This window comes from Nycticebus coucang, chromosome 13 (genome assembly GCF_027406575.1).
Source record: "Nycticebus coucang isolate mNycCou1 chromosome 13, mNycCou1.pri, whole genome shotgun sequence".
NCBI lineage: Eukaryota > Metazoa > Chordata > Mammalia > Primates > Lorisidae > Nycticebus > Nycticebus coucang.
The window spans coordinates 640,573-665,682 of record NC_069792.1 but is presented as its reverse complement, the minus strand read 5'-3'; the positions used below and the strand labels follow the sequence as shown (position 1 = coordinate 665,682).

The 25,110-nt window shown below is 49.0% G+C and overlaps 1 protein-coding gene across 1 annotated transcript; it reads right to left on the bottom strand.

Moving 5' to 3' along the window:
- Window positions 1-1,172: 1,172 nt before the first annotated feature.
- MCM4 (minichromosome maintenance complex component 4) lies at window positions 1,173-24,634 on the bottom strand. Its single transcript, XM_053558370.1, has 17 exons — window positions 24,543-24,634; window positions 24,350-24,433; window positions 23,909-24,073; window positions 23,365-23,528; window positions 23,165-23,266; window positions 22,908-23,003; window positions 22,691-22,786; window positions 20,591-20,729; window positions 16,953-17,173; window positions 13,592-13,712; window positions 9,325-9,584; window positions 8,294-8,659; window positions 7,398-7,525; window positions 5,575-5,782; window positions 4,895-5,123; window positions 3,145-3,278; window positions 1,173-1,903 (listed from the first exon to the last, which is right to left on the bottom strand). Exons 2-17 carry the CDS (start codon window positions 24,417-24,419, stop codon window positions 1,811-1,813), a joined length of 2,592 nt encoding a protein of 863 aa, XP_053414345.1. The 5' UTR covers window positions 24,420-24,433; window positions 24,543-24,634; the 3' UTR covers window positions 1,173-1,810.
- Between the last annotated feature and the right edge of the window lie 476 nt (window positions 24,635-25,110).

Genomic DNA, 25,110 nt, shown 5'->3' with positions numbered 1-25,110 from the left:
TACCCATCACAGGACAGACCCAGGGCCTTCTCTGCATGATTTTGGAAGCCTACCATGTGTCCAAAAGCAATGAACAGAGTTAAAATGAGATACAACCTGACAAGGTGAAGACAAAGTTCTGTTAGAAAACTGAGCTGTGTTGATTCCAACTTCATCTCCTGCTCTGGAACTTCAGGCAAGTGTGAGACCTCTTGCTCTTCATTTGTTAAGAGACCTGATTCTCAGGGTGGCTTTGAGGGTGACACACCAAAGCATCTCCTGCACAGCTCACACACGAAACCACATCACCAAACCTGCTAGGTGGATAGTCAGCCATGTGCTCTGGGCCACATCCAATCCAACTGCTGCCCCCTTCAACAGACAGCATTTCCATCACTACTTTTTTTTTTTTGAGATAGTCTATGTCACCCTTGGCACTGTGGCCTCACAGCTCACAGTAACCTCCAACTCTTGGACTTAAGCAATTCTCTTGCCTCAACCTCCCAAGTAGCTGGGACTGTAGGAGGGTGCCAGAATACCTGGCGATTTTTTTTGTTGCAGTTGTCGTTGTTGTTTAGGCTTGGGCTGGGTTTGAACCCACCAGCCCATTTATGTGACCAGCACCCTAACCACTGAGCTATGGGTGCCATGCCAGTTTTTCTATTTTTCATAGAGATGGGTCTCACTTTGCCTCAAGCTGGTCTTGAACTTCTGAGTTCAAGGGATCAAACTACCTCAACCTGAGTGCTAGGAATGTAGGCATGAGTCACCGCGCCTGGCCCATGAGTGTTTTGATTTTTTTTTTTTTTTTTTTGAGACAGAGCCTCAAGCTGTTGCCCTGGGTAGAGTGCCGTGGCATCACAGCTCACAGCAACCTCTAACTCCTGGGCTCAAGCGATTCTCCTGCCTGGAGTAGCTGGGACTACAGGGGTCACAATGCCTGGCTATTTTTTGGTTGCAGCCGTCATTGTTGTTTGGCAGGCCCGGGCTGGATTCGAACCTTCCAGCTCAGGTATATGTGGCTGGCGCCTTAGCCGCTTGAGCCACAGGCACTGAGCCTGTTTCGATTTTTTTTGAGACAGTCTTACTCTGTTGCCTTGGATAGTATCAATGAGTGTTAATCTAAGTTTAAAACCTAACTCATGATATACTTAACATAATAAATTTCCATATATGTTGTATAATAAAGCTTTTTCCTAATGAAAAATAATGCCAAATAGTATTCTAGTATTTATTTAGGAAAAGTTTTACATATTAGGATAAAGTGGAAGAAGTTACCCCAGAACTCAATCACTTCTAGTTCCTCATTCCTGGTGATCTCATGATAGCCATGAGAAAGGGGCCTCTGACATGAATTAAGCTTGTGTGCCGTGAGAAGCTCTCTAGCCCTTAATTACTAAGGTCCTATGTCTGATACCTGACTGATATGCTGACTACATCTGTCAGCTCCTGTCATAAAATCCTCAAGCACATGATGACTGCAGTACAAAGTCTACACAAAACCACAGCCCAGCCTGCCTTCTTCAAAGCAGACCATGCTGGCCCCATGCACGTGAGCAGAGTCAAGCTTTGCTGCTGAGAATGGCACTTGAGGAACATAATCTCTACTCCACACCTGTAACTTGGCTTGGTATTTGTTCTTTCACATTGGCATAGTATTTTTACTTAAAATGGTAATAGAAAAGAACACGCACACTCTACTATAAAAACTGAAATCCAGTTAGAACATTTCTGTGTAGCCTGGCAAGGACTTTGAGACTCCACATGTCAGGGCCGGTGTGTAAGCAGGTTCGGGAAGCATGACACGCGGGCCGTGCCGCTCGTGGCAGCTTCAGAGCAGGCGGACCGTCTTCCCAGTCACTGTCAGGAAGTCGGCGTCAGCCAAAGCACGCAGTGCTTCTTCAAACATATCTTTGGTTATTGCCTTTGGTGAAAAGAAGGAAAATAAATACTTCACATGTCAAGTTTTCCTTCAACTGTTAGAGACACAGTAACCTTAAAGTACCACTTGGAGTCTCTTTTTGGTGGCAGCACACTTTTTAATTCTCTAAATCATGGTTGCTAAACATTTCCTGCAAAGGGCCAGATGGCTCCTATTTTAGGCCTGGCATCTGTACAATCTCTGTTGTAACTATCAACGCTGCCCTTGGTGACAGTGACAGGTGTTATAAAAGCAGGCAAATTGGTTTGGCCCTAGAGTTCTTTTCATTAAACAATCCCACCTTACCTATTCATAAAAGGGTACCCAAATATTTCATACTTTTTTTTTTGAGACAGAGTTTCACTATGTTGCCTTTGGTAGAGTGCGGTGGCGTCACAGCTCACAGCAACCTCAAACTCTTGGGCTCAAGAGATTCTCCTGCCTTAGTTTCCCCAAGTAGCTGGGACTACAGGTACCCGTCACAACTCCTGACTATATTTTTGCATTTGTCATTGCTGTTTAGCTGGCCCCGGCTGGGTTCAAACCCACCAGCCTGGGTGCATGTGGCTGGCGCCACATCCACTGTGCTATGGGTGCTGAGCCCAAATATTTGGTACTTAAACCAAATTTATACATGTAAAAACTCTGAAAGGAGTATAATAAAATCTTAATTGTGACTATTTCTTGATGATAGGTTTAGGGGGTAATCTTTTTTTTTTCTTTTTTAGTCTCTCTCTTTTTTTTTTTTTGCAGTGTTTGGCCAGGGCTGGGTTTGAACCTGCCACCTCCAGCATATGGGGCTGGCGCCCTACCCCTTTGAGCCACAGGAGCCACCCTTTTTTTTCTTTTTTGAGACAGAACCTCAAGCCGTCACCCTGGGTAGAGTGCCGTGGCATCACAGCTCACAGCAACCTCCAACTCCTGGGCTCAAACGATTCTCAGGCTTCCGCCTCCTAAATAACTGGGACAACAGGCGGCCCGCCACAACGCCCGGCTATTTTTTAGTTGCAGCCATCATTGTTGTTTGGCGGGTCCAGGCTGGATTCGAACCCACCAGCTCAGGTGTATGTGGCTGGTGCCTTAGCTGCTTGAGCCACAGGCACCGCACCGAACCTTCTTCATTCTTATCTGTGTTTATGACTTAAATAAAGAAGATAAAAAAGTGAGAACACCCCCTCCTCCCAAAGCGATATTAAGGGAAAAGAAAAAACTCTATTAAACAAAAAATACATATGAACACTTACTATGTCAGATTGTCCCCGAATATCTTCAAAAAGTTGCTGGTATTTTAGAGCTGGTGTTTTGCCTTTAGATAAAATAAGTTTTTTCAATGCTTCCGCTAATTCTTCTTTCCGTTTTCGAGAGGTGGCACTCATCCCTGATTTTAAAAGAAACCAATGAAAATATTTCTGCTATTAGTAAGTGAAATATTCCAAGTTCGCATAAATTTTCCTTTAATCGCATCATTAAGAAAGGTTAAGGGGACAGTGGCTGAATGCCAGAACATAGTCTGAGCGTAATGAATTAAAAAAAAGTTTTTTTTTTCTTTGAGACAGCGTCTCAAGCTGTTGCCCTGGGTATCGTAGCTCACAGCAACCTTCAACCTCCAACTCAGGCTCAAGCAATCCTCTTGCCTTAGTTTTTCTATTTTTAGTAGGGATGGGGTTTTGCTTTTGCTCAGGCTGCCCTTGAAATCGTGAGCTCAAGCAATCTACCCACCTTGGCCTCCCAGAGTGCTAGGATTATAGGCGTGAGCCACCTCACCCAGCCCTGTTTAAATTTTTTTTTTTTTTTTAGAGACAGAGTCTCACTGTACCGCCCTCGGGTAGAGTGCCATGACATCACACAGCTCACAGCAACCTCTAACTCTTGGGCTTACGTGACTCTCCTGCCTCAGCCTCTGGAGCAGCTGGGACTACAGGCGCCCGCCACAACGCCTGGCTATTTTTTTGTTGCAGTTTGGCTGGGGCTGGGTTTGAACCCGCCACCCTCGGCATATGGGGCTGGCGCCCTACTCACTGAGCCACAGGCACCGCCAAGCCCTGTTTAAATTTTTAAGAAGCCTGCTTATTGAAGCAGCTGCTGCTTTTCTCTGAATCACAGTGTACAACTCCATACAGCAGTCACTATTTATGAAGAAATGAATTATTTCTTCAAAATGGACTAAAACCACTGCACAGTCAGCACAGGAGGAAATACAAACTCCTTAAAATTATATAGGCCACCTTAGGAAGCTGGAAGCATAAATTCAAACAAACAAATTATATTCGAAACTCTATGTGCATTTAGTGCATTTTTTTCTTTTTTTTTTTTTTTGATAGAGTCTTACTCTGTTGCCCTTATAGAGTACTATGGTGTCATAGCTCACAGCAACCTCACTCTTGGGCTTAAGTGATTCTTTTGCTTCAACACCCCAAAGCCTGGTTATTTTTAGAGACTGAGCCTGGCTCTTCTCTTGTTCAGGCTGGTCTCAAACTCATGAGCTCAAGCAATCCACCTGCTGTGGCCACCCAGGGTGCTAGGATTACAGGTGTGAGCTAACACACCCAGCCCTCGTGCAGGAGAAGACTAAGAGGCAACTTTTATCAGATTCTGAGAAGGGGTCCTAATCCAAAAAAGGCTGAAAACTTCTGCTTTAAATGATTTAATCATGAGCATAAATCTGACGTATTAATTACTTATATGTTTAAATATTACTGAAAGGCTTTTTTTTTTTGAGACAGTCTCACTTTGTCGCCCTGAGTGACACCTGTGTCACAGCTCACAGCAACCTCAAATTCTTGGGCTTACACGATTCTCTTGCCTCAGCCTCCCAAGTAGCTGGGACTACAGGCGCCCACCACAACACCTATTTTTGTTGTTATTGCCATTGTTGTTTTAGCTGGCCTGGGCTGGGTTCAAACCCACCAGCCTCGATGTATATGGCCAGTGCCCTACCCACTGAGCTACAGGCACCGCCTTGAAAGCCTTTTTTGTTTAATAAGAACAACCAACCTGTGGTAAGAATAGATATGTCCACAATGCCAGTCCGGGGATCTGTTGCAGACTGCTTTAGAGCTTCCCGGTGGAGGCGTTTGGCCTCTTCCACATCAATCGCTTCCACTTTGTTTGAGAATCGTACTTTAGCATGGGCTTCTGCTAAGCGAATTAACGATTCCAGCTGTCGAGGGTATGCAGAAACCATTCCTCGGCTACTGCCAATCTTCCTCATGTCTACATAAGCCTAGTGTAGGTAGAAAAACAAAGGCAAAACCCATTGTCTATAGCTTTAGTTTCATTGTTGAACTCTGAAGTTAGGGTTCCATTAAATAAACTGTACTCCTGCCTGGCTATCACTTGAGGAGAGTGGAAAAGTTAGGTCTGGTCCCTAGCCTTGGAGCTCATCAACTATACACACAGACAGAACATGAGACTCCTGAGAGGATTTCAGCATCTAGTGTACAACGATGGTTGGAAATGTTCCAAGGGTCCTTGGAGAAGGTGGTATCTGATGTAGCTTTGAAGAACAGATAGGCATAGGCGTGGCAGAGGAACGGAATGTGGCATATGGGGAAAGGAGCAGGCTGTAATTAGTGCAGAGGGTGCCAATCCTGGTCTATACCCTGGCCAGGAACCCATCTGATGAGGCACATAAAGGATCACTCAGTGAACTCATTATGCTATGTTCCAGGTACCTCGATGAGTGCCTGGCTGGCTTCCTCGCTCAGCCGAGGCATGATGGTGCTGTGCGCATAGGCGATGTAGTCCTTCAGCACCGCCATGTCCAGGAGCTCCTCCTCCGCCTGCTCCTCACTCTGGTAGTACAGTGCCACCAGGTGGTGAGCCAGACGCCTGTCGTAGGCCTCATCCTGAGGGTCCAGCATGAGGAAGATCAAATCAAACCTGAGAAAACAAAGCAAGACAGTTTTCCCAGTTGGGATACCAACACACCCACAAACGCTGCTCAAGGACTGCCAACTTGCAGGTGTAAGCCTTTTGAAGTCCAGGGAGAATAGGCATCTTCCCTCCATGTCACTGAAAAGGCTTTTGGGTCAGTCCACCAGCTCTGTGCTGTCCTCAGCCCTTTGGAAACGGCTGGAAACCAAACAGCTGAGTCAAACAAGTGAGATTTCCTTAGGGGAGATATTACCAGGATTTTGAAGACTGCAAGATTTAAGTTTGAAGACCGCAAACATTTAACTTTTTTTTTTTTTTTTTTTGTGGGGGGGAACCACTATTTTGTTAAACTAGTCAAATAATTGAAATGTAAATTCCACTTATGAAATATATCCAATGTTTGCAGTGGTGGGACTGAGAGGAAGTGAGGATTATGGGCAGTGCTTTCATAAGCCTATTGTTTTTCAGAGCCTCGCTTATCATACAGGCCGCTCTCTACCAATTCTCAACAGTGGCCTTAAGACTGGGCTAAGAGCAGTGAGTGACAGCCACCTGTAAAGGATGTCCCAATTGCTTTAACAACCAAACAAACCAAAATTAATAAAATGTTATCAATTGATAAGATGTTATAAGAGCTGGGCAGAGGGGCGGCGCCTGTGGCTCAGTCGGTAAGGCGCCGGCCCCATATACCGAGGGTGGCGGGTTCAAACCCGGCCCCGGCTGAATTGCAACCAAAAAATAGCCGGGCGTTGTGGCGGGCGCCTGTAGTCCCAGCTACTCGGGAGGCTGAGGCAAGAGAATCGCTTCAGCCCAGGAGTTGGAGGTTGCTGTGAGCTGTGTGAGGCCACGGCACTCTACCAAGGGCGATAAAGTGAGACTCTGTCTCTACAAAAAAAAAAAAAAGAGCTGGGCAGAGAAAACCCTTGACGGGCCAGGCACAGTGGCTCATGCCTATAATTGCAGCACTCTGCGAGGCCAAGGCAGGAGGATCCCGAGCTTAAAGTCTGAGACCTGCCTGAGCAAGAGCGAAACTCCATCTCTACTAAAAATAGAAAAACTAGCCAGGCCTTATAGCAGGAACCTGTAGTCCCAGCTACTTGGGAGGCTGAGGCAAGAGGATCATTTGAGCCCAGGAGTTTGAGGTTATAGTGAGCTATGACACCACTGTACTCTACCCAGGGCAACAGAGTGAGACTTTGCCTCAAAACAAACAGCAAAAACAACACTTGACTAATCAAAATTAAAACTTTTTGTATTAGAGTGAAATTTATTTGAGCAGTGCCCAGCCTTAGTATTTCTTTTTTTTTTTTTTTGAGACAGAGTCTCACTATGTCGCCCTCAGTAAAGTGTTATGGCGTTACAGCTCACAGCAACCTCAAACTCTTGGGCTGAGGTGAGTCTCTTGCTTCAGAGTATCCTGAAGAGCTGGGACTATAGGCACATGCCACAATGCCTGGCTATTTTTTGTTGCAGTTGTCATTTTGTTTAGCTGTCTTGGGCTGGGTTGTAATCCGCCAGCCCCGGTGTATGTGGCTGGCACCCTAACCACTGAGCTACAGGCGCCACCTAGTATTTCCTTCTTAATCTCAGCCTGACAATTCTACAAATGAGCAAAATATACCTTGATAGTAACGTGTGAGGTAGCTGGATGTTTTCAATGGTAGTTTTTTTAGGATTCCATTGAGACTCAATGGGATTTGCTGCTGCCAAGACAGAGGTGCGTGCATTGAGCTGACAGATGATTCCAGCCTATCAGAGAAAACAACGCAGTTAGAATCTCTCCCTGACGCTGGCAGGGAGAAGAGCCATATTTGCCCGACCTATTACGCTGCATTCCCTGTGCTACTGCTGCTGCTTGAGAGCCTTGTCCCTTTCCTGGCTGCAGCAGCACATGTGGACAGGCCGCCTTTGGAGCCGTGCTAAAGACTGAGAATGCATGCTATGCCGTGTCTTTCTTTTTTTTTAAATTTTTTTTTTTTTTTTTTGTAGAGACAAGAGTCTCACTGTACCGCCCTCGGGTAGAGTGCCGTGGCGTCACACAGCTCACAGCAACCTCTAACTCTTGGGCTTCTGCGATTCTCTTGCCTCAGCCTCCCCAGAAGCTGGGACTACAGGCGCCTGCCACAACGCCCAGCTATTTTTTTGTTGCAGTTTGGCCGGGGCTGGGTTTGAACCCGCCACCCTCGGCATATGAGGCCGGCGCCCCACTCACTGAGCCACAGGCGCCGTCATATGCCGTGTCTTTCTTAGAAAGCAAACCCCCCGCATGAGCTTAGACCCATTTAAGTTCTAGGAATACCATGTCAGTGAGTGTGAAATACAGCAAAACAAACAAACAAAAACAACAAATACAAGAGGATACTTTGTAGACATCCTTAGAGCTGAAATCTGACATGAAAGGGCCATGACCCCCCCCCCCCAAGTTGGAGCCAGGAGACAGCAAAGATCCACAAACACCGTGTTCCAAGGCCCGCACATCTCACACACCTGCGCTTGCCTGTGTAGTACGCGGCTCACCTTTGCAATGGACAGAGTCTGCTGCTCCATGACTTCATGCAGCACAGACCTGGTGCTTTCATTCATCTTGTCGAACTCATCGATACAGCAGATGCCATTGTCACTCAGGACGAGGGCACCTGTCTGCAGGACCAGCTGCCGTGTCTCAGGGTCTTTCATCACGTATGCTGTGAGGCCAACTGCACTGGAACCCTTCCCGGATGTGTACTGGCCCCTGGGCACCAGGTTGTACACGTACTGCAGCAGCTGGGACTTGCTGGTGCCCGGGTCACCACACAGAAGGATGTTGATCTCAGCACGGAACTTGCCCCTGCCTGTGTGACTAAAATCTTTCCTTGTTCCGCCAAAGAGCTGAAGCAAGATTCCCTAAAGAAACAGACAGTGCATTCACTTATTGCAGATGAACTGAGATTTAAACTTTGAAGGTATGGTTCTGTTCTGTAAATGAAAAAGTACAATTAGAAAATGCAGGAATAGATCAGTGCCCACACCACAGTGGTTATGGCGCAGGCCACGTGCACCAGGGCTGGTGGTTTGAACCCGGCCCGGGCCTGCTAAACAACAGTGACAACTACAACTACAACAGCAACAAAAAAAAAATAGCTAGGTATTGTGTCAGAAGCCCAGCTACTCGGGAGGCTGAGGCAAAGAATCCCTTAAGCCCAAGAGTTTGAGGTTGCTGTGAGCTGTGACGCCATAGCACTCTACCCAGGGTGACAGCTTGAGACTCTTAAGAAAAAAAAAAAAACAGGAAATGCAGGAAGGTATAAAAAGGTGCACAAAAGTGCTTTGAAGGTTCTCCCGATCCTGACCAATTTGGACATACATGTGCATGCACCATCACGCCAGAATCCTGGCCGTGTCAATCCCTGTTCTGACGCTGTGTGGCCTCTCTTTACACAGTTCACAGTGTACAGTGGTATCGTAGCTCACGTAGCAGTTCACACCTTTTATGGGGGTGGTGGTAGAAGTTTACACTGCTTGATCACAAACAACTAAATCCAAACTCCTGGTTAAAGACCCAGTATTACCTTCTTTATATCTTCATGTTCATAAATGCTTGGAGCCAAGGCTGAAGCAAGTCTCTCATAAATGTCTGGCTTTCTGGAAAGTTCCTTAAGCAATTCCACACGTTTCTCCGAAAAAAGTTTCTGTTCTGCTTCTTCATCAAGGCCGTGCAGACGTTTGGCATCCGTTTTCCGGTAGTGAATGACGTCAATATGGGTTTTGTAGACAGACTTCACATTGCTCACTCGGGGGTGGACTCGAATAGGTACTGCCCGATAGATACCTGAGGGCCCAACAGTGAGAGCAGCTTTTACCTTCTGGAGTCTTCTTGACAGGCTCAGCAGCCACAGAAACAGCGCAGGACTAAGGGGTGGGGATGGGGGGGACAAGCTAGAAAACACCCAGTGGCTGCCAACAGCAGACCTGAGAACATCTGCCTGTGCCGATGTGTTAATAATCACCTTCGGCAGCTCTCCGAGCACACCCACAACCACATACACTTGTTTCGAGGGTGAAATGAAGTTACTTTGCTTCCAGCTCAAGGCCCAGCTCATGGCTGGGTTCAACAGGTGTAGTTTCACTTCCCTAAGCTGAGCACACAGAATCTGCTCAGCTCTTGCTTTTTGTTTTGCAGTTGTTGGCCAGGGCTGGGTATGAACCCGCCACCTCCAGTATATGGGGCTGCCACCCTACTCCTTTGAGCCACAGGCGCCACTCCCAGTTCTTATTTGATTGAAACAAAATGGTAAAATCCCACACCAAAAACTTAAAAAGGAACTAAAAATTTACATCTTTAAGAATTATTCGTAAGGGGCGGCGCCTGTGGCTCAGTGAGTAGGGCGCCAGCCCCATATGCCGAGGGTGGCGGGTTCAAACCCAGCCCCCGCCAAACTGCAACAAAAAAATAGCCGGGCGTTGTGGCGGGCACCTGTAGTCCCAGCTGCTCGGGAGGCTGAGGCAAGAGAATCGCGGGAGGCCGAGGCAAGAGAATCGCGGAAGCCCAAGAGTTAGAGGTTGCTGTGAGCCGTGTGACGCCACGGCACTCTACCCCAGGGCAGTACAGGGAGACCCTGTCTCTAAAAAAAAAAAAAGAATTATTCATAAGTTATTTCATACAGAGTAATAGTCTATTGCATCAAAAGTGATGAAAAACAATTTTTTGTTGTTGTTGTTAACAAAAGACGTTTTCCTTTTTTTGAGACAGAGCCTCAAGCTATTGCCCTGAGTACAGTGCCGTGGCATCACAGCTCACAGCAACCTCCAACTCCTGGGCTCAAGCGATTCTCCTGCCTCAGCCTCCCAAGTAGCTGGGACTATAGGTGCCTGCCATAATGCCAGCTACTTTTTTTCTATTTTTAGTAGAGACAGGGTCTGGCTCTCCTGACTGAGCTCAGGAGATCCACCCGCCTTGTCCTCCCAGAATGCTAGGATTACAGGCCCAATCTCAGCCAACAAAGGTGTTTCTGACCAAGTAGCTGTGCCCCGCCCTGTTTTCTGAAGAATGTAATACAAGGAAATTACAAGTAGATGAATAACCAACACTTCAAGCACAACCCACTCATCTACTCTTCTAGAAAGTTCCCCCCCCCCGCCCAAAAAAAGTTTTCCCAAACTGAGGTTTGACATTTATCTCTTTCTGATTTTACACTGGAAGCCTTGAATAGTTGATTCTGTTTCCTGCTGCTTTTTGAGGAAAAAGCCTGACATATCCCTTCTACATGTCACAAACACGATGGGACAGACCAATGTCCTTTTGTTTATTTAATAGGTCAATGTAATTCTTGCTCAAAACATAAAAGGCTGGGTGCAGTGGCTCACACCTTTAATCCCAGTACTTTGGAAGGCCGAGATGAGAGGACTACTTGAACACAGGAGTTCAAGACCAACCTGGGCAACAGAGAGAGACCCCCATCTCTACAAAACAGAAATTAAAAAGCCCCACAAAAAACAAACATAAAAACCAGTTTACACCAAAGTTCTTAGAACACACTAGATTACTCACCACTTCAAGACACACTCAATTACGCTGCAAATGGCCTGGCGTGACTTGTCTCCCAAGTGTCAGGACAGCTCATTCTACGCCCACGCGGCAGTCTGCGGCCCCTCTCCCCACGCCCGCGCCGCACTCCCCGGGCCGCCCCCTCTCCACGCCCGCGCCGCACTCCCCGGGCCGCCCCCTCTCCACGCCCGCGCCGCACTCCCCGGGCCGCCCCCTCTCCACGCCCGCGCCGCACTCCCCGGGGGGCCGCCCCCTCTCCACGCCCGCGCCGCACTCCCCGGGCCGCCCCCTCTCCACGCCCACGCCGCACTCCCCGGGGCCGCACTCCCCGGCCGCCCTCTCCACGCCCGCGCCGCACTCCCCGGGCCGCCCCCTCTCCACGCCCGCGCCGCACTCCCCGGGCCGCCCCCTCTCCACGCCCACGCCGCACTCCCCGGGGCCGCACTCCCCGGCCGCCCTCTCCACGCCCGCGCCGCACTCCCCGGGCCGCCCCCCTCTCCACGCCCGCGCCGCACTCCCCGGGCCGCCCCCCTCTCCACGCCCGCGCCGCACTCCCCGGGCCGCCCCCCTCTCCACGCCCGCGCCGCACTCCCCGGGCCGCCCCCCTCTCCACGCCCGCGCCGCACTCCCCGGGCCGCCCCCCTCTCCACGCCCGCGCCGCACTCCCCGGGCCGCCGCCCTCTCCACGCCCACGCCGCACTCCCCGGGGGCCCCCTCTCCACGCCCACGCCGCACTCCCCGGGGGCCCCCTCTCCACGCCCACGCCGCACTCCCCGGGGGCCCCCTCTCCACGCCCACGCCGCACTCCCCGGGGGCCCCCTCTCCACGCCCACGCCGCACTCCCCGGGGGCCCCTCTCCACGCCCACACCGCACTCCCCGGGGGCCCCTCTCCACGCCCGCGCCGCACTCCCCGGGGGCCCCTCTCCACGCCCACACCGCACTCCCCGGGGGCCCCTCTCCACGCCCACGCCGCACTCCCCGGGGGCCCCTCTCCACGCCCACACCGCACTCCCCGGGGGCCCCTCTCCACGCCCGCGCCGCACTCCCCGAGCACCCTCTCCACGCCCGCGCCGCACTCCCCGGGCCCCCCTCTCCACGCCCACGCCGCACTCCCCACGCCGCACTCCCCGGCCCTCTCCACGCCTTCTCCACGCCCACGCCGCACTCCCCGGGCCCCCCTCTCCACGCCCACGCCGCACTCCCCGGGCCCCCCTCTCCACGCCCACGCCGCACTCCCCACTCCCCGGCCCTCTCCACGCCTTCTCCACGCCCACGCCGCACTCCCCGGGCCCCCCTCTCCACGCCCACGCCGCACTCCCTGGGCCCCCTCTCCACGCCCACGCCGCACTCCCCGGCCCTCTCCACGCCTTCTCCACGCCCACGCGGCACTCCTCGGGCCCCCTCTCCATGCCCACACGGCACTCCATGCCCACGCGGCACTCCCCGGCCCGGCTCCAAAATGCTTTCACACGAATCATCACATTACTGTGTGCAACTGAGGAGATTAAAATAACAAATTAAATACTTTTATCCAAGGTTTTAGGGTGGCAGAACTGGTATTGCTCATCTCATTAACCCAAAACTACTTTCTTTAAAATTTTCAACTACTGTATGTTCTTTTACAAGTTATGATACCTACTGGCAATGGGTGGGCTTCACGCCAGCCTCACTCAAGAGCAGAACTGACGCGTGTGCGCCCAGGCCCACCCCAGACTATCTCCACCTGCCATCCATGCTGTCACCCTCCTGCCTCCAAGCTGGTGAGAGGTTGTGGAAACAGCACTCTGGAGAGGAGGGCAGGCTCTGGGTCCTGGACCCATGGCTATCTCCCATCCCTGACCCTCAGCTCTGAGTAGGGAAATACGGCAGTCTACCCATTCTCTCCACAGTGAGCAAACTCTAACCCTTAGCTGAACCTTTGGCAAGGAAAGGATTATTTAAAACTCCAGAGTGGGTGAGTGATACTTCTCTGAGCTGCTAGCATAGTTCAAGTCTCACCAATACCACTGTTGTCAGAAACTGCTCTCTTGACACCCGCACTACCCACTACAGCTCCGGGGCACCAAGACAGCAGGAGGTTAAGTGACAATCCAACTGTGGGAAGAAGTGGAGGATTTCATACAGCTGGGCTGTGGAACTAAGCTGAAAAGGTGGTGGGCAAAGCAGGGATATGCCCATTGTCTCAAAGCCCAGCACGGACTACAGGCAGAACCAGACCTATTCCAACAAAGTCACGGAATGGCAGAGAAGGCAGGACAGTCATCCTAGCATGTGGCAACCACACTCTTACCTGTGATGTTCACTCTGTCCCCAGGTTGAACCTTGTCAACAAGATCATTGTGAGCAAAGAGCACCACAGTGTGAGGTGTCTGCCCTGCAGGCATGTCCTCAGGAGACTCTTGAAGTTTTATCTGAAAGAACAGAGAAAGGCTGGGACACAGCACAGCAGAGGGCCCTTTGCATGTGTTGGCGCTGCTTGGCAATAACCCTACTTAATTCCTAGCAGCTTCAATCCTTTTAGAAAAAGTGTTTTCTTTTTGTTTTTGAGATAGGGTCTCACTCTGTGGCCCAGGCTAGAATACTGTCGTGGCATCATAGCTCACAGAATCCTCTAACTCCTGGACTCAAGGGGTCCCTGCTGCCTCAGCCTCCTGAGTAGCTGGGACTACAGATATAAGCCATGACACCCAGGTAGTTTTTCTATTTTTTGTAGACAGTGTCTTGCTCTTGCTCAGGCTGGTCTCCCATCTCTTGGCTTCGAGTGATCTTCCTGCCTCAGCCTAAAAAATCTGCTTTTAAGGTCACGTGGACACTTTATAAAGATGTTATTTAACATTCCTGTCTTTGGGGGTGGGAGGTGATTTATGTGATTCTGGTTTCTGCCATGTAAGACTGTAACGCATCTCTTCACACAAATGGCCCCATATCTAATCACTGCCTTGAAAATCACTTCTAGATTTCTCAGGTAAAGTGCTGCACATCTTTAAGGTTTGCTGTCGGGGACCTCTGTGCACCTCACACATACCTGTGCCCCTGACGCACAATGGACCCTGTTCAAGGTGCTGGGGACTCCACAGTGGATAGAGCTCCCTCCCTCCCCGTGGAGTGTGGGCACAGATAGCACAGACCAGTGAGCAGGGAGACCTGACAGTGACAAATACTCCAGACAGAAACAAAGCAGGGTAAGGAGTTTGGGAACATGTGGCCGGGAGCGGAGGAGACACTGTCCGTAAAGCAAGGTCAGGAAAGGCTTTTTTTTTATTGAGACAGAGTCTCACTTTGTCCCATGGTAGAGTGCCGTAGTGTTATCAAAGCTTGAAGCAACCTCAAACACCTGGGCTCAAGTGACCCTCTTGCCTCAGCCTCCTGAGTAGCTGGGACTAGAGGCACCTGCTACAGTGCCTGGCTGGTTAGGAAAGGCCTTTTATACCAGGTGGCGTCTCAATGAGGTCTAAAAACGCTGGGCTTTATCTTAAGCCAAATGGAGAGTCTGAGGATTTTGAGAACACAGGATGCCAGCTCCTGGGGGTCAGGCCTCTGCTTTTCTACCTTCAGCTGTCAGCACTGCTTAATGTTCTATGTTCATTAAAGAAATCGCTAGAACTTTGTAACACAACAAACTTAAATCCGGGGCCAGGAGTGGTGGCTTATACCTATAATCCCAAAACTTTGGGAGGCCAAGGCAGGAGATCATTGCTTGAGGCCAGGAGTTAGAAGTCTAGCCTGGGCAATAAAGGACTATCTCTTAAGAACAAACAAACAAGCAACCACCAAGCACACCTATAGTTCTAGCTACATGGGAAAACAGAAGCAGGAAGACAGCTTCAGCCCAAGAGTCTGAAGGCACAGTGAGCTATGACTGTGTCAATGCAAGCCAGCCTGGGCAACAAAGTAACACTGTTTCAGAAATCTTAAATCTTGGCTCGGTGCCTGTGGCTCAAGTGGCTAAGGCACCAGCCACATACACCTGAGCTGGTGGGTTCGAATTCAGCCTGGGCCTGCCAAACAGCAATGATGGCTGCGTTGTGGTGGGCGCCTGTAGTTCCAGCTCCTTGGGAGGTGAAGGCAGGAGAATCGCTTAAGCCCAGGAGTTGGAGGTTGCTGTGAGCTGTGATGGCACAGCACTCTAGCCAGGGTGTAAGCCCAGGAGTTGGAGGTTGCTGTGAGCTGTGATGTCACAGCACTCTAGCCAGGGTGACAGCTTGAGGCTGTCTAAAAAAAAAAAAAATCAACAACAACAAAACAAACAAAAAAACCCAACCCTTAAATCTTGCCCTTCCACAGAAACTTTTGGAAGCTACATAAGTTACATAGCTACAACCAAAGTAAATGATTTTCTCCCTTTCTCTAATTTCTTTTTTTTTTTTTTATTTTGTAGAGACAGAGTGTCACTTTATGGCCCTTGGTAGAGTGCCGTGCCCTCACACAGCTCACAGCAACCTCCAACTCCTGGGCTTAAGCGATTCTCTTGCCTCAGCCTCCCAAGTAGCTGGGACTACAGGCGCCCGCCACAACGCCCGGCTATTTTTTTTTTTTTTTGGTTGCAGTTTGGCCGGGGCCAGGTTTGAACCCACCACCCTCGGTATATGGGGCCGGCGCCTTACCGACTGAGCCACAGGTGCCGCCCCCCTTTCTCTAATTTCTACGTATCATTTTAATACTATCATTTTGAAATTTTCATGATTAAAGATGTAAAATGTCGAACTAGTATTACTAGACAATAGAATTTGTGAGAAAAATTTCAGAAAATTTTCACTATCCATTCTTTGCCAGTGGAACAGTTGCAGAACACGCAAGTAATTCTGCTCTCAAGTGATTTGTACACTTTTTTTTTTTTTTTGTAGAGACAGAGTCTCACTTTATGGCCCTTGGTAGAGTGCCGTGGCCTCACACAGCTCACAGCAACCTCCAACTCCTGGGCTTAAGCGATTCTCTTGCCTCAGCCTCCTGAGTAGCTGGGACTACAGGCGCCCGCCACAACGCCCGGCTATTTTTTGCTTGCAGTTTGGCCGGGGCAGGGTTTGAACCTGCCACCCTCGGTATATATGGGGCCGGCGCCTTACCGACTGAGCCACAGGCGCCGCCCGATTTGTACACTTTTATCTAGCTTGCTTTAAACATTACACAATTTCAAGCATTTCCCATAAAGAATCATGTTAAATATGATTAAATAAATCAAAGAATAGGTTAATTCGATGTAATTATAAATGACCTGAGACTTTCTGGATGTTTACAGTGGGAAAGGTGTTATTTTCTCCCTGGAAGCAACTGAGGGCTGTAATGCTGCTATCTCATGTGAGAAGCCAGGTATCTTTGACTTAAGTGTGTGTGACCCTGGGGATGCCCTCGGTCTCTCTACGCCCCATTTTGCTTCCACTGCAGAATGGGGAAGGAACGCACCTGAGGACATGGTGCTCCCTGGCAGTGGACAGAGATGCTGCCCCATAGCTAGAGGCTCAGCATGCTCCGTGCGGTCCACTGCACAGCCACTGACAGACCAGCACCCTCAGTGAAGGGCAGAAGCAGATGACTGCCAGTCAAGAAGCAGGGCTGGGGCCTGAGTGACAAGTCTCACTGGCTGTCTGGGGACTCAGACACAAGCAGGACAAAGGTGTATGCTCTGTCCTGGGAGCCTGCCCAGCCCGACTTACCATCTGCTTGTCGGAGAAGAGCGAGCGGTTGTGGATGAGTGCCATGCTGTGGGTGGTGTGACAGTGCCCACACACACTGGGCTCAGCGATGCGGCCGTGGTCGATCTCTACCCGGGTGGTGTGGGCACACACTTGGCACTGAAAGAAGGCCTCCTGCATCTCAGGGATCAGCTGGGACGTCCTGATCACCATGCCGCTGATGGTGATGAGCTGGTCAATGTCTGTGTGAGGACAGAGAGTCAATTCCCCCAGTAGCCACTCCCATAACCCAGGCTGGGCCTGTGGTCAAACCAGCCCCCCAGCCTGAGGTACAGTCACTGGCAGGCGTTGTAGCTTCAGCACCAACAGCATGTCAGGTACCCTAGGACCTGGCCTAGTACGTCCTTCCGGCATCCAGCTTGCCTTCCTCTTAAGCCCAAGGACCCCTTTCCCTTTGCCTCTGCTGGCTTCCACTCTGGGCATCGGAGTAGCTCAACACTTTTGCATATGCTGTCCTAGCTCCAGTCTTGCTCGGTCAGCCTCCTGTAATGCTGCTATCTCATGTGAGAAGCCAGGTATCTTTGACTTAAGTGTGTGTGACCCTGGGGATGCCCTCGGTCTCTCTACGCCTCATTTTGCTTCCACTGCAGAATGGGGAAGGAACGCACCTACCTACTAGTTGAGGACTCACCGAGTCAGTCTATCTCAAGCCTCATGAGACAGAAAAAGCTCTGTGCACCTTGGGTGGTCTCACTATCCACACAAGACACCCCTTATGCAGCCTTGTTTTCAATCTTGCTCATGTTTCCTCTATACTTGGATCTTTCTTGACCTAACTTTTCTCCTTTGCAGGTCATGATGCCCCCAGCTGGTCTCCATGGCTGCTTTCTTTTTTTTTTTTTTTGTAGAGACAGAGTCTCACTTCATGGCCCTCGGTAGAGTGCCATGGCCTCACACAGCTCACAGCAACCTCCAACTCCTGGGCTTAAGCGATTCTCTTGCCTCAGCCTCCCAAGTAGCTGGGACTATAGGCGCCCACCATAACACCTGGCTATTTTTGGGTTGCAGTTTGGCTGGGGCCAGGTTTGAACCCGCCACCCTCGGTATATGGGGCTGGCGCCTTACCGACTAAGCCACAGGGGCCACCCTCCACGGCTGCTTGATTCAAATCAGTCACCTGCAGAAGGCTCCTGCTGGCCCTGACGCCTGCCAGCACCCACAGCTGATGCAAGGGGCCTTCAGAAATGATCCCATCTTCCTCCCACCTATTTCTGGATCTTCCTTGCCTCCCTCCGTACTAATCCTTCTGTTATTTTAAAATGCTATTTGATAACTTTTTTTTTTTTTTGAGACAGACTTTTATTATGTCACCCTCCGTAGAGTGCTGTGGCATCACAGCTCCCAGCAACCTCTAACACTTGGGCTTAAACAATTCTCTCGCCTCAGCCTCACAAGTAGCTGGGACTACAGGCATCTGCCGAAAGGCCTGGCTACAATTTGGTAATTTGTTCAATCAGTTGAATACTTGGCAATGCCTCAACTACTTCTAAGCTATGATAATTTCTAATCTTACCCAGGAAATCTTCACATAACAATGCCCTGCTTCTGGAATTTTAAAGGTGCCCCTGTGTCTAACCAAACAGCTCTCTACCTACTCGAGTGTTCCCACCAGATGCCCCCATCATAGAAAAAGATTTCAGAAGCCCTTTTCATTAGAAGAAACAAACTACTCTTCTTCTGTAAATAGTGAAGTCAAATACTTGTTCATGTTTGCTGGCTACATCCTTAAGTTTTTATGCCCTTAGCACATTTATCTACAGAGGGTATTTTTTTTTTTTTTTTTTTTGAGACAGTCTTACTTTGTCACCCTCAGTAGAGCACTGTGATGTCATAGCTCACAGCAACCTCAAACTCTTGGGCTCACGTGATTCTCTTGCCTCAGCTTCCTGAGTAACTTGGGACTAATAGGCACCCCACCACAACGCCCAGCTATTTTTTAGAGATGGGGTCTCATTCTTGCTCAGGCTGGTCTTAAACCTGCGAGCTCAGGCAATTGGCCTACCTCAGCCTCCCAGAGTACTGGGATTACAGGTGTGGTGTGGTGACAGCTCACAGTAGCCTAAAACTTCTGGGCTGAAGTGATGCTCCAGCCTCAGCCCCCCAAAGTGGGACTTCAGGCATGAGCCACTGTGCCCAATTTTTAACTGCTTTTATACCTTGATCTTCATATAAGGCAAATATGGTATTTGTCCTATAATTCACTCCCATGGTTACTACCCAGGTTAGGACACTGATAACTCTACACCCAAGCTGCTGTCCAAGTCTACTATCTAATTTCAACATCATTTCTGAAGGCCCCTTGCATCAGCTGTGGGTGCTGGCAGGCTGGGGTGGGCATGGTACCCTAGAGCCATCGTGGACTTCAATAGCTGCAAAATCTTTCTCTTCAAAAAGTGTCAGTGATACCTTACTGATTTTGGAATAAAAATGTAGATCCTTTAAGTTGGCGCTCAGAGCACTTCAGGACCTGGGCCTCCCATCTCCATGCAGATGCCCTCCCAGAGGACCTCTTCATCTGCCACATCGCTTAGCACCCAGAGTGTTGTCTGCCTGTTTGCTCTACCCACTGCCCTGCTTTCTGTTGGCTGGAACAAAGGCCCTGGAGCTTACTTCCCAGATCCTGCATCTAGACCTCCCTTTCACTGAGACCTCTGCCCACACAGGCCCAGCACTCTGCTCCTCCGCTCTAGGCTAAGACATCACCTGCCCCGTTCTTCTGCCTTAGCTTTTATTTAATTCCAAAATAAGATTTCTTTCTTTCTTTTTAGAGACAGTCTTATTGTGTCGCCCACGGTAGAGTACTGTGGCTTACACGATCTCTTGCCTCAGCCTCCTGAGTAGCTGGGACTACAGGCGCCCACCATAACGCCCGGCTATTTTTTGTTGCAGTTTGGCCCGGCCAGGTTCAAACCCGCCAACCTCGGTATATGGGGCTGGTGCCCTATTCACTGAGCCACAGGCGTGGCCCAAGATTTCTTTCTTAAGCTCAAGGACACAGATCATATTTTGTATTTAGTTTCTATAGTGACTCTAAGAAAATGCCTATCTAATAAAGTAATTGTAGATATGTAGTATTTGGGTATGTTCGTCTTAAGGTAGAAGATTGTCAACAGCCACATGTTTCATATCAGACATTTCAGTTAAATTAAAAAGGTATGGTGGCTCATAAATAATAGTCGCTGATGTTACTTTGTTAATTAATAATCTATCACTACCATCACTACCACCAATTCTTTGAAAGTTTTTGACGAAACAAGTTTTATTTCATGTAAGGCATTTTTCTTTTGTTTTTCTTTTTTTTTTTAAGATAGTCTCACTATATGTCACCCTTGGTAGTGCCACGGTGTCACAGCTCACAGTAACCTCAACCCCTTAGGCTAAAGCGATCCTCCTGCCTCAGCCACCCAAGTAACTGGAACTACAGGCGCCACCAGAATGCCCAGCTAGTTTACGGCTGTAGTTGTCACTGTTGTTTGGCAGCTCTGGGCTGGATTTAAACCTGCCAGCTCTGGTGTATGTGGCTGGCGCCCTAGCCGTTGGGCCATAGGCGCTGAGCTGGAATTTTTCTTATATGAAAGGACTACTACTAAATACATTACCTTCTGGATTCAGATTTCTCATATTCTTAGTCTTCAATGCATTAAACGGTCTCACTTGAATCTGATGTTCTAAGATTGAGTCAGGGTAACGATCAAAGAAGATCTCATTGACAGCCATATCGAAAGTTGGGATAACTTCCTATAAAAATGAATGTAAAGATGTCAAACTATGTATTCCTATCCTCGAATTAAGTATAACAAATAACACATTTTCTTTTTTTTTTTTTCTTTTTGGCCCGGGCTGGGTTTGAACCCTCCACCTCCGGCATATGGGATGGGCGCCCTACTCCTTGAGCCACAGGCGCCACCCCAAATAACACATTTTCTATTAGCAAAGTATAAAAATAAAATAACCCTGCATACTCCCATAGTGTGACCCTACAGAATCACACACGTGCTGTTTTCAAACTACATCTTTTTTTTTTGGCCGGGGCTGTGTTTGAACCCACCACCTCCAGCATATGGGACTGACGCCCTACTCCTTGAGCCACAGGTGCCGCCCACGTGCTGTTTTCAAACTACATCTTAATTTGGGTTAAATGTAGTAAGACACGTGAAAGTGCCTTCCTGCTGTACAGTACCAGCATATTTTATGCTCTCAGTTAGAGAAGGGATTTTAAGCTCATACTTTCATTCTTATTTTTCCTGCATACTGAAATGATACCAAAATAAATTAAAACATACTTTTTATTCAAATTTATTAACACATGGTTCCCTTTTACAAATGAGGAAACAGCTATGGGAAGGCTAAGGAAATTAATCAAGGTTATACAGCTAGTAAGCAGCAAGACCAAGATTCAAAAACCAAGCATTCAGGGCTGGGCACAGTGGCTCACACCTGTAGTCCCAGCACTCCAGGAGGCCGAGGTGGGCGGACTTCCTAGCTCATGAGTTCATAGCTGGGTGTTGTCATGGGTGCCTGTAACCCCAGCTACTTGGAATGCTGAGTCAAGAGAATTGCTTGAGCCCAGGAGTTCTGAGGTTACTGTGAGCTATGATGCCATAGCACTCTATTGGGGGGGCAACAAAGTGAGGGGGAAAAAAAAAAAAAAAAAGCAAGTGTGTTTGCCTCCAAAGCCTATACCCAGAGTCAATATGACTGGTATTTAATTAATAAAAATTGACCTTGGGTCTAGAAGAAAAAGACTACAATATAGTTGATATGTTCTGCGAAAGATGGCAGGAAGTATATAATGCATTTAAAATACTTCCACTTAAGATACTTTGGCCAGGTGTGGTGGCTCACATCTGTAATCCTAGCACTCTGAGAGGCTAATGCAGGTGGATTGCCTGAGCTCAGGAGTTCGAGACTAGCCAGAGCCAGGGTGAGACCTCGTCTCTAAAAGTATAGCTGGGCATTGTGCCAGTCGCCTATAGTTCCTGCTACTTTGGAGGCTGAGGCAAGAAAATAAATTGAGTCCAAGAGTTTGAGGTTGCTGTGAGCTATGACACCATAGCACTCTACTGAGGGTGATAAAGTAAGACCCTACCTCAAATAAAACAAGCAAAAAAAGACTTTATTTCATGAAATCCAAGAAATTATCACTCATAAGATTCACTACTACCCTGTTTCCCCGAAAATAAGATAGTGTCTTAATTTAAGGTGTGCTCCCAAAGATGCACTAGGTCTTATTTTCAGGGGACGTCTTATCTTTCCTGTAAGTAGGTCTTATTTTCGGAGGATGTCTCATTTTCGGGGAAACAGGGTATTTTATAAGAAAAACACTGCCCATTAAACTGACATGGCTTCGATAGTAACAAGCATCCCACTTGCAGAAACAATGTGTGAAAAAAAAAAATTCATCTTAAAGAAGTGTTTGTGCATATTCTCTGTTTCCAAGGAAATTACGCTATCCAGAAACATTCCTACTACTACAGGCAATCCCCAGGTTCTACAGGTTTGCTCCTAAGTTGGACTTGTATGTAAGGTATATTTACCTATTACCTGTAATAGTCTCCCTGTGGTGAACTCACATCAAAATCAAGAGGGACAGCTATAAGTGTGAGTTGTATGTAAGTTGGATGTTGTGTGTTAAGTTGACAACTCAGGGACTGCCTGTAATACACAGGTACTAACCAGAATCAAAGACTAATTATTACCTGTGGGTAGGAGATGAGCTGTCTGTACAAATTTTTGTCAAATGATTTTATGTGTTCACAGTTTACATTTAGAAATGGCTCCCCAATAACATTAATCTGTAGGATAAAATGAACAAGTTAGATTTTGCTAATTTTATTATTTTAAAAATATAACTTGGGGGAGGGGAAAAGGAAGAAAACCACATAATTTGAGTTTATAGATAAGACATTAGATTACCTCCTCAAGTTGTTGCATGTACAGAGGTTCAGTAATATTAATGCCAACATTTTCTTCTTCTTTAGCCAGAGGGTCAATAAAACGCTGAAGAAACCTCTTGAAGTAGAGACAGAAAATATTAATGTATGTGGGAATGGGTACCCATTCAAAATGCAAATAGTTATGAGCATGTCACTATCTGGAGATAGCCATAAAGAATATTTCCCAACATTTTCAGAGTTCTACATACAGTATGAATTGTAACACATACGCCTCACCTGAAAATTCTCCTTGCATGTTGCCACGTTTACATCTGTTCCCCAAATCACAAGTTTTTGGCCCAGAGACTGTTCACTTGCCACTATGTCTTCTGCTGCTGCCTATACAGGAAAACACGACGGAATCATGACACCAGGATCTACTCATTTCACATTTGGGAAAGGAAGCTACCAGGAGGCAGCATGCACCGTGTACTCACCCCATCAGACTGCAGATCCACCTGCAGACCCTTCCGTGCAGAGCCCAGGTCAGGCCTCTGTCTCACGGGTGTGCCCCTAACACCACTCCTTGGCGTTCCCTCTACCCGAGAGCTGGGAGTGCCATATGTCAGTGGTGAACTAACATCAAAATCAAGAGGGACAGCTATAAAAACAAAACACAAAAGTTTACAATGAAATTCTGGTAGTATATCAAACCCAGAACTACAGCATGTTTGTTAATCTGTCAGCTAACTGCAGTAGCACACAACGCTTGCTGCAACCTGTGGTGGTTGAAATTCTGAGGACTAATTAAATGTTCTGTAAATACAAAGCACAAGAAAAGCTGCTGCTCCCCACCTCCTAACCTCTCTCTGTTCTCTGTGCTCCCTCCTCCCCCTCTTTCTGATGGAGAACATACTGGCTCCAGCACAGAGGAATGTTTCAGGCGTTAGGCCAAATACCGTCATCAAACCAGCAAAATGAGCCAGCTGAAGCATCATCTGTACATCAGCCACAGTCCAGCCCAGATCTTCAGATACGCACCTGAAGAGTGCAGCTGAGCAGGGCTGGAAAACAGCGCGTCCTGCGCCGCGGGACTTTGCAGGTCTGCTCCAGGGGAGGTCGGCATGGGCAGCAGCTCTCCGGTGGAGGTGGAATCCTCGCCTCTACGTCTCTGGGATGGAGGTGACTTGGCATCCTCACTTCGAGCTTGTATTACACGAAACAGAAAAGATGACTATCAACCCTGTTTGGCCTTTCTGGATTGGTATGTCTCTTGGGATAGTTTATTACCGGACGAATACAAACCACACCAAACGGAGACAAACAGGCAAGGCCGGGTTTAACCCATAGAAATTAAGAGGCACGAAGATCAAGATTAAGAGGAGAGGCCGAGGATGTCCGCACCCACCCCGCGCGCGCAGGCGCGGCGGAGCTGGGGGGGGCTCTGAGGAGACCAGCTCCGGAAAGGGGTGGAGGACTCACGCGTCTGAGCAGGGGTCGTTCGTCCCCGCCGGTTGCTGCGGCGGCTCGGGGTTGATGCCGGAGACGACATGGGGCTCGGGGTACCTGCACAAGAACAAGCTCGCGCTGCACCCTCCGCCTGGCCTCCGCGTTCCGCCGCGCAGATGCCCTCGCTGGGCTCCGCGCCGCACCCTCGCTGGCGACGCGCACTCACTGGGGGAAAGCGCCCGTCTTCCGCGGTTTGCCCACTCCAGGTCCACCTGGCGGAAGGTGTTGCCGCAGGGCGCGGGAAGGAAGGAGGGTTCCCGCCAGCGGCATACTCGTCACCGCTCCTTGCGGCGCCTGACCAATCACAGCGGCGCTCTCGTGCGGCTCCGCCTCCGGAAGGCTCCACTGTGCACCGGTAGGGGGTTCTGACCGACCTTCTTCGGAAAGCAGACGCAGGCCTTCTCTGACCCACCCTCAGGTGACATGGTTTGATCCCCTACGCGGTCACGTTTTCGCGGGAAATCTGAGGCGTCTAACCAGACCATGTTCTCGGAGGTGTGTTACTCGCCTTGGCGTTCGCTAAGAATATACTTATCTGCCCCTTTGGCATACATTTTACTTCTAAAGACATTTCAAATGTATCTTTCACTCTGTATCGAGAAACAAGCTTGTAGATCTTGACTCAGGCCCCAGTGTTTTTTTCTGCCTCTGGCACTCAGTTAAGTCCAACACCAAGTATCCTCCCTATTTCTGCAGGTCAAACCGTTAGACTACAGTTTCTCTTTCGTTTTGAC

Excerpts from the sequence above, each read along its gene's own strand:
- MCM4 (XM_053558370.1), bottom strand. The coding sequence starts at position 24,419 with ATGTCGTCTCCGGCATCAACCCCGAGCCGCCGCAGCAACCGGCGGGGA. Across the intron at positions 24,074-24,349 it reads AACGACCCCTGCTCAGACGC|CTCGAAGTGAGGATGCCAAG; the intron begins GTGAGTCCTCCA and ends GTGTAATACAAG. Across the intron at positions 5,783-7,397 it reads CCTCACACGTTACTATCAAG|GTTTGATTTGATCTTCCTCA; the intron begins GTATATTTTGCT and ends TTGTTTTCTCAG.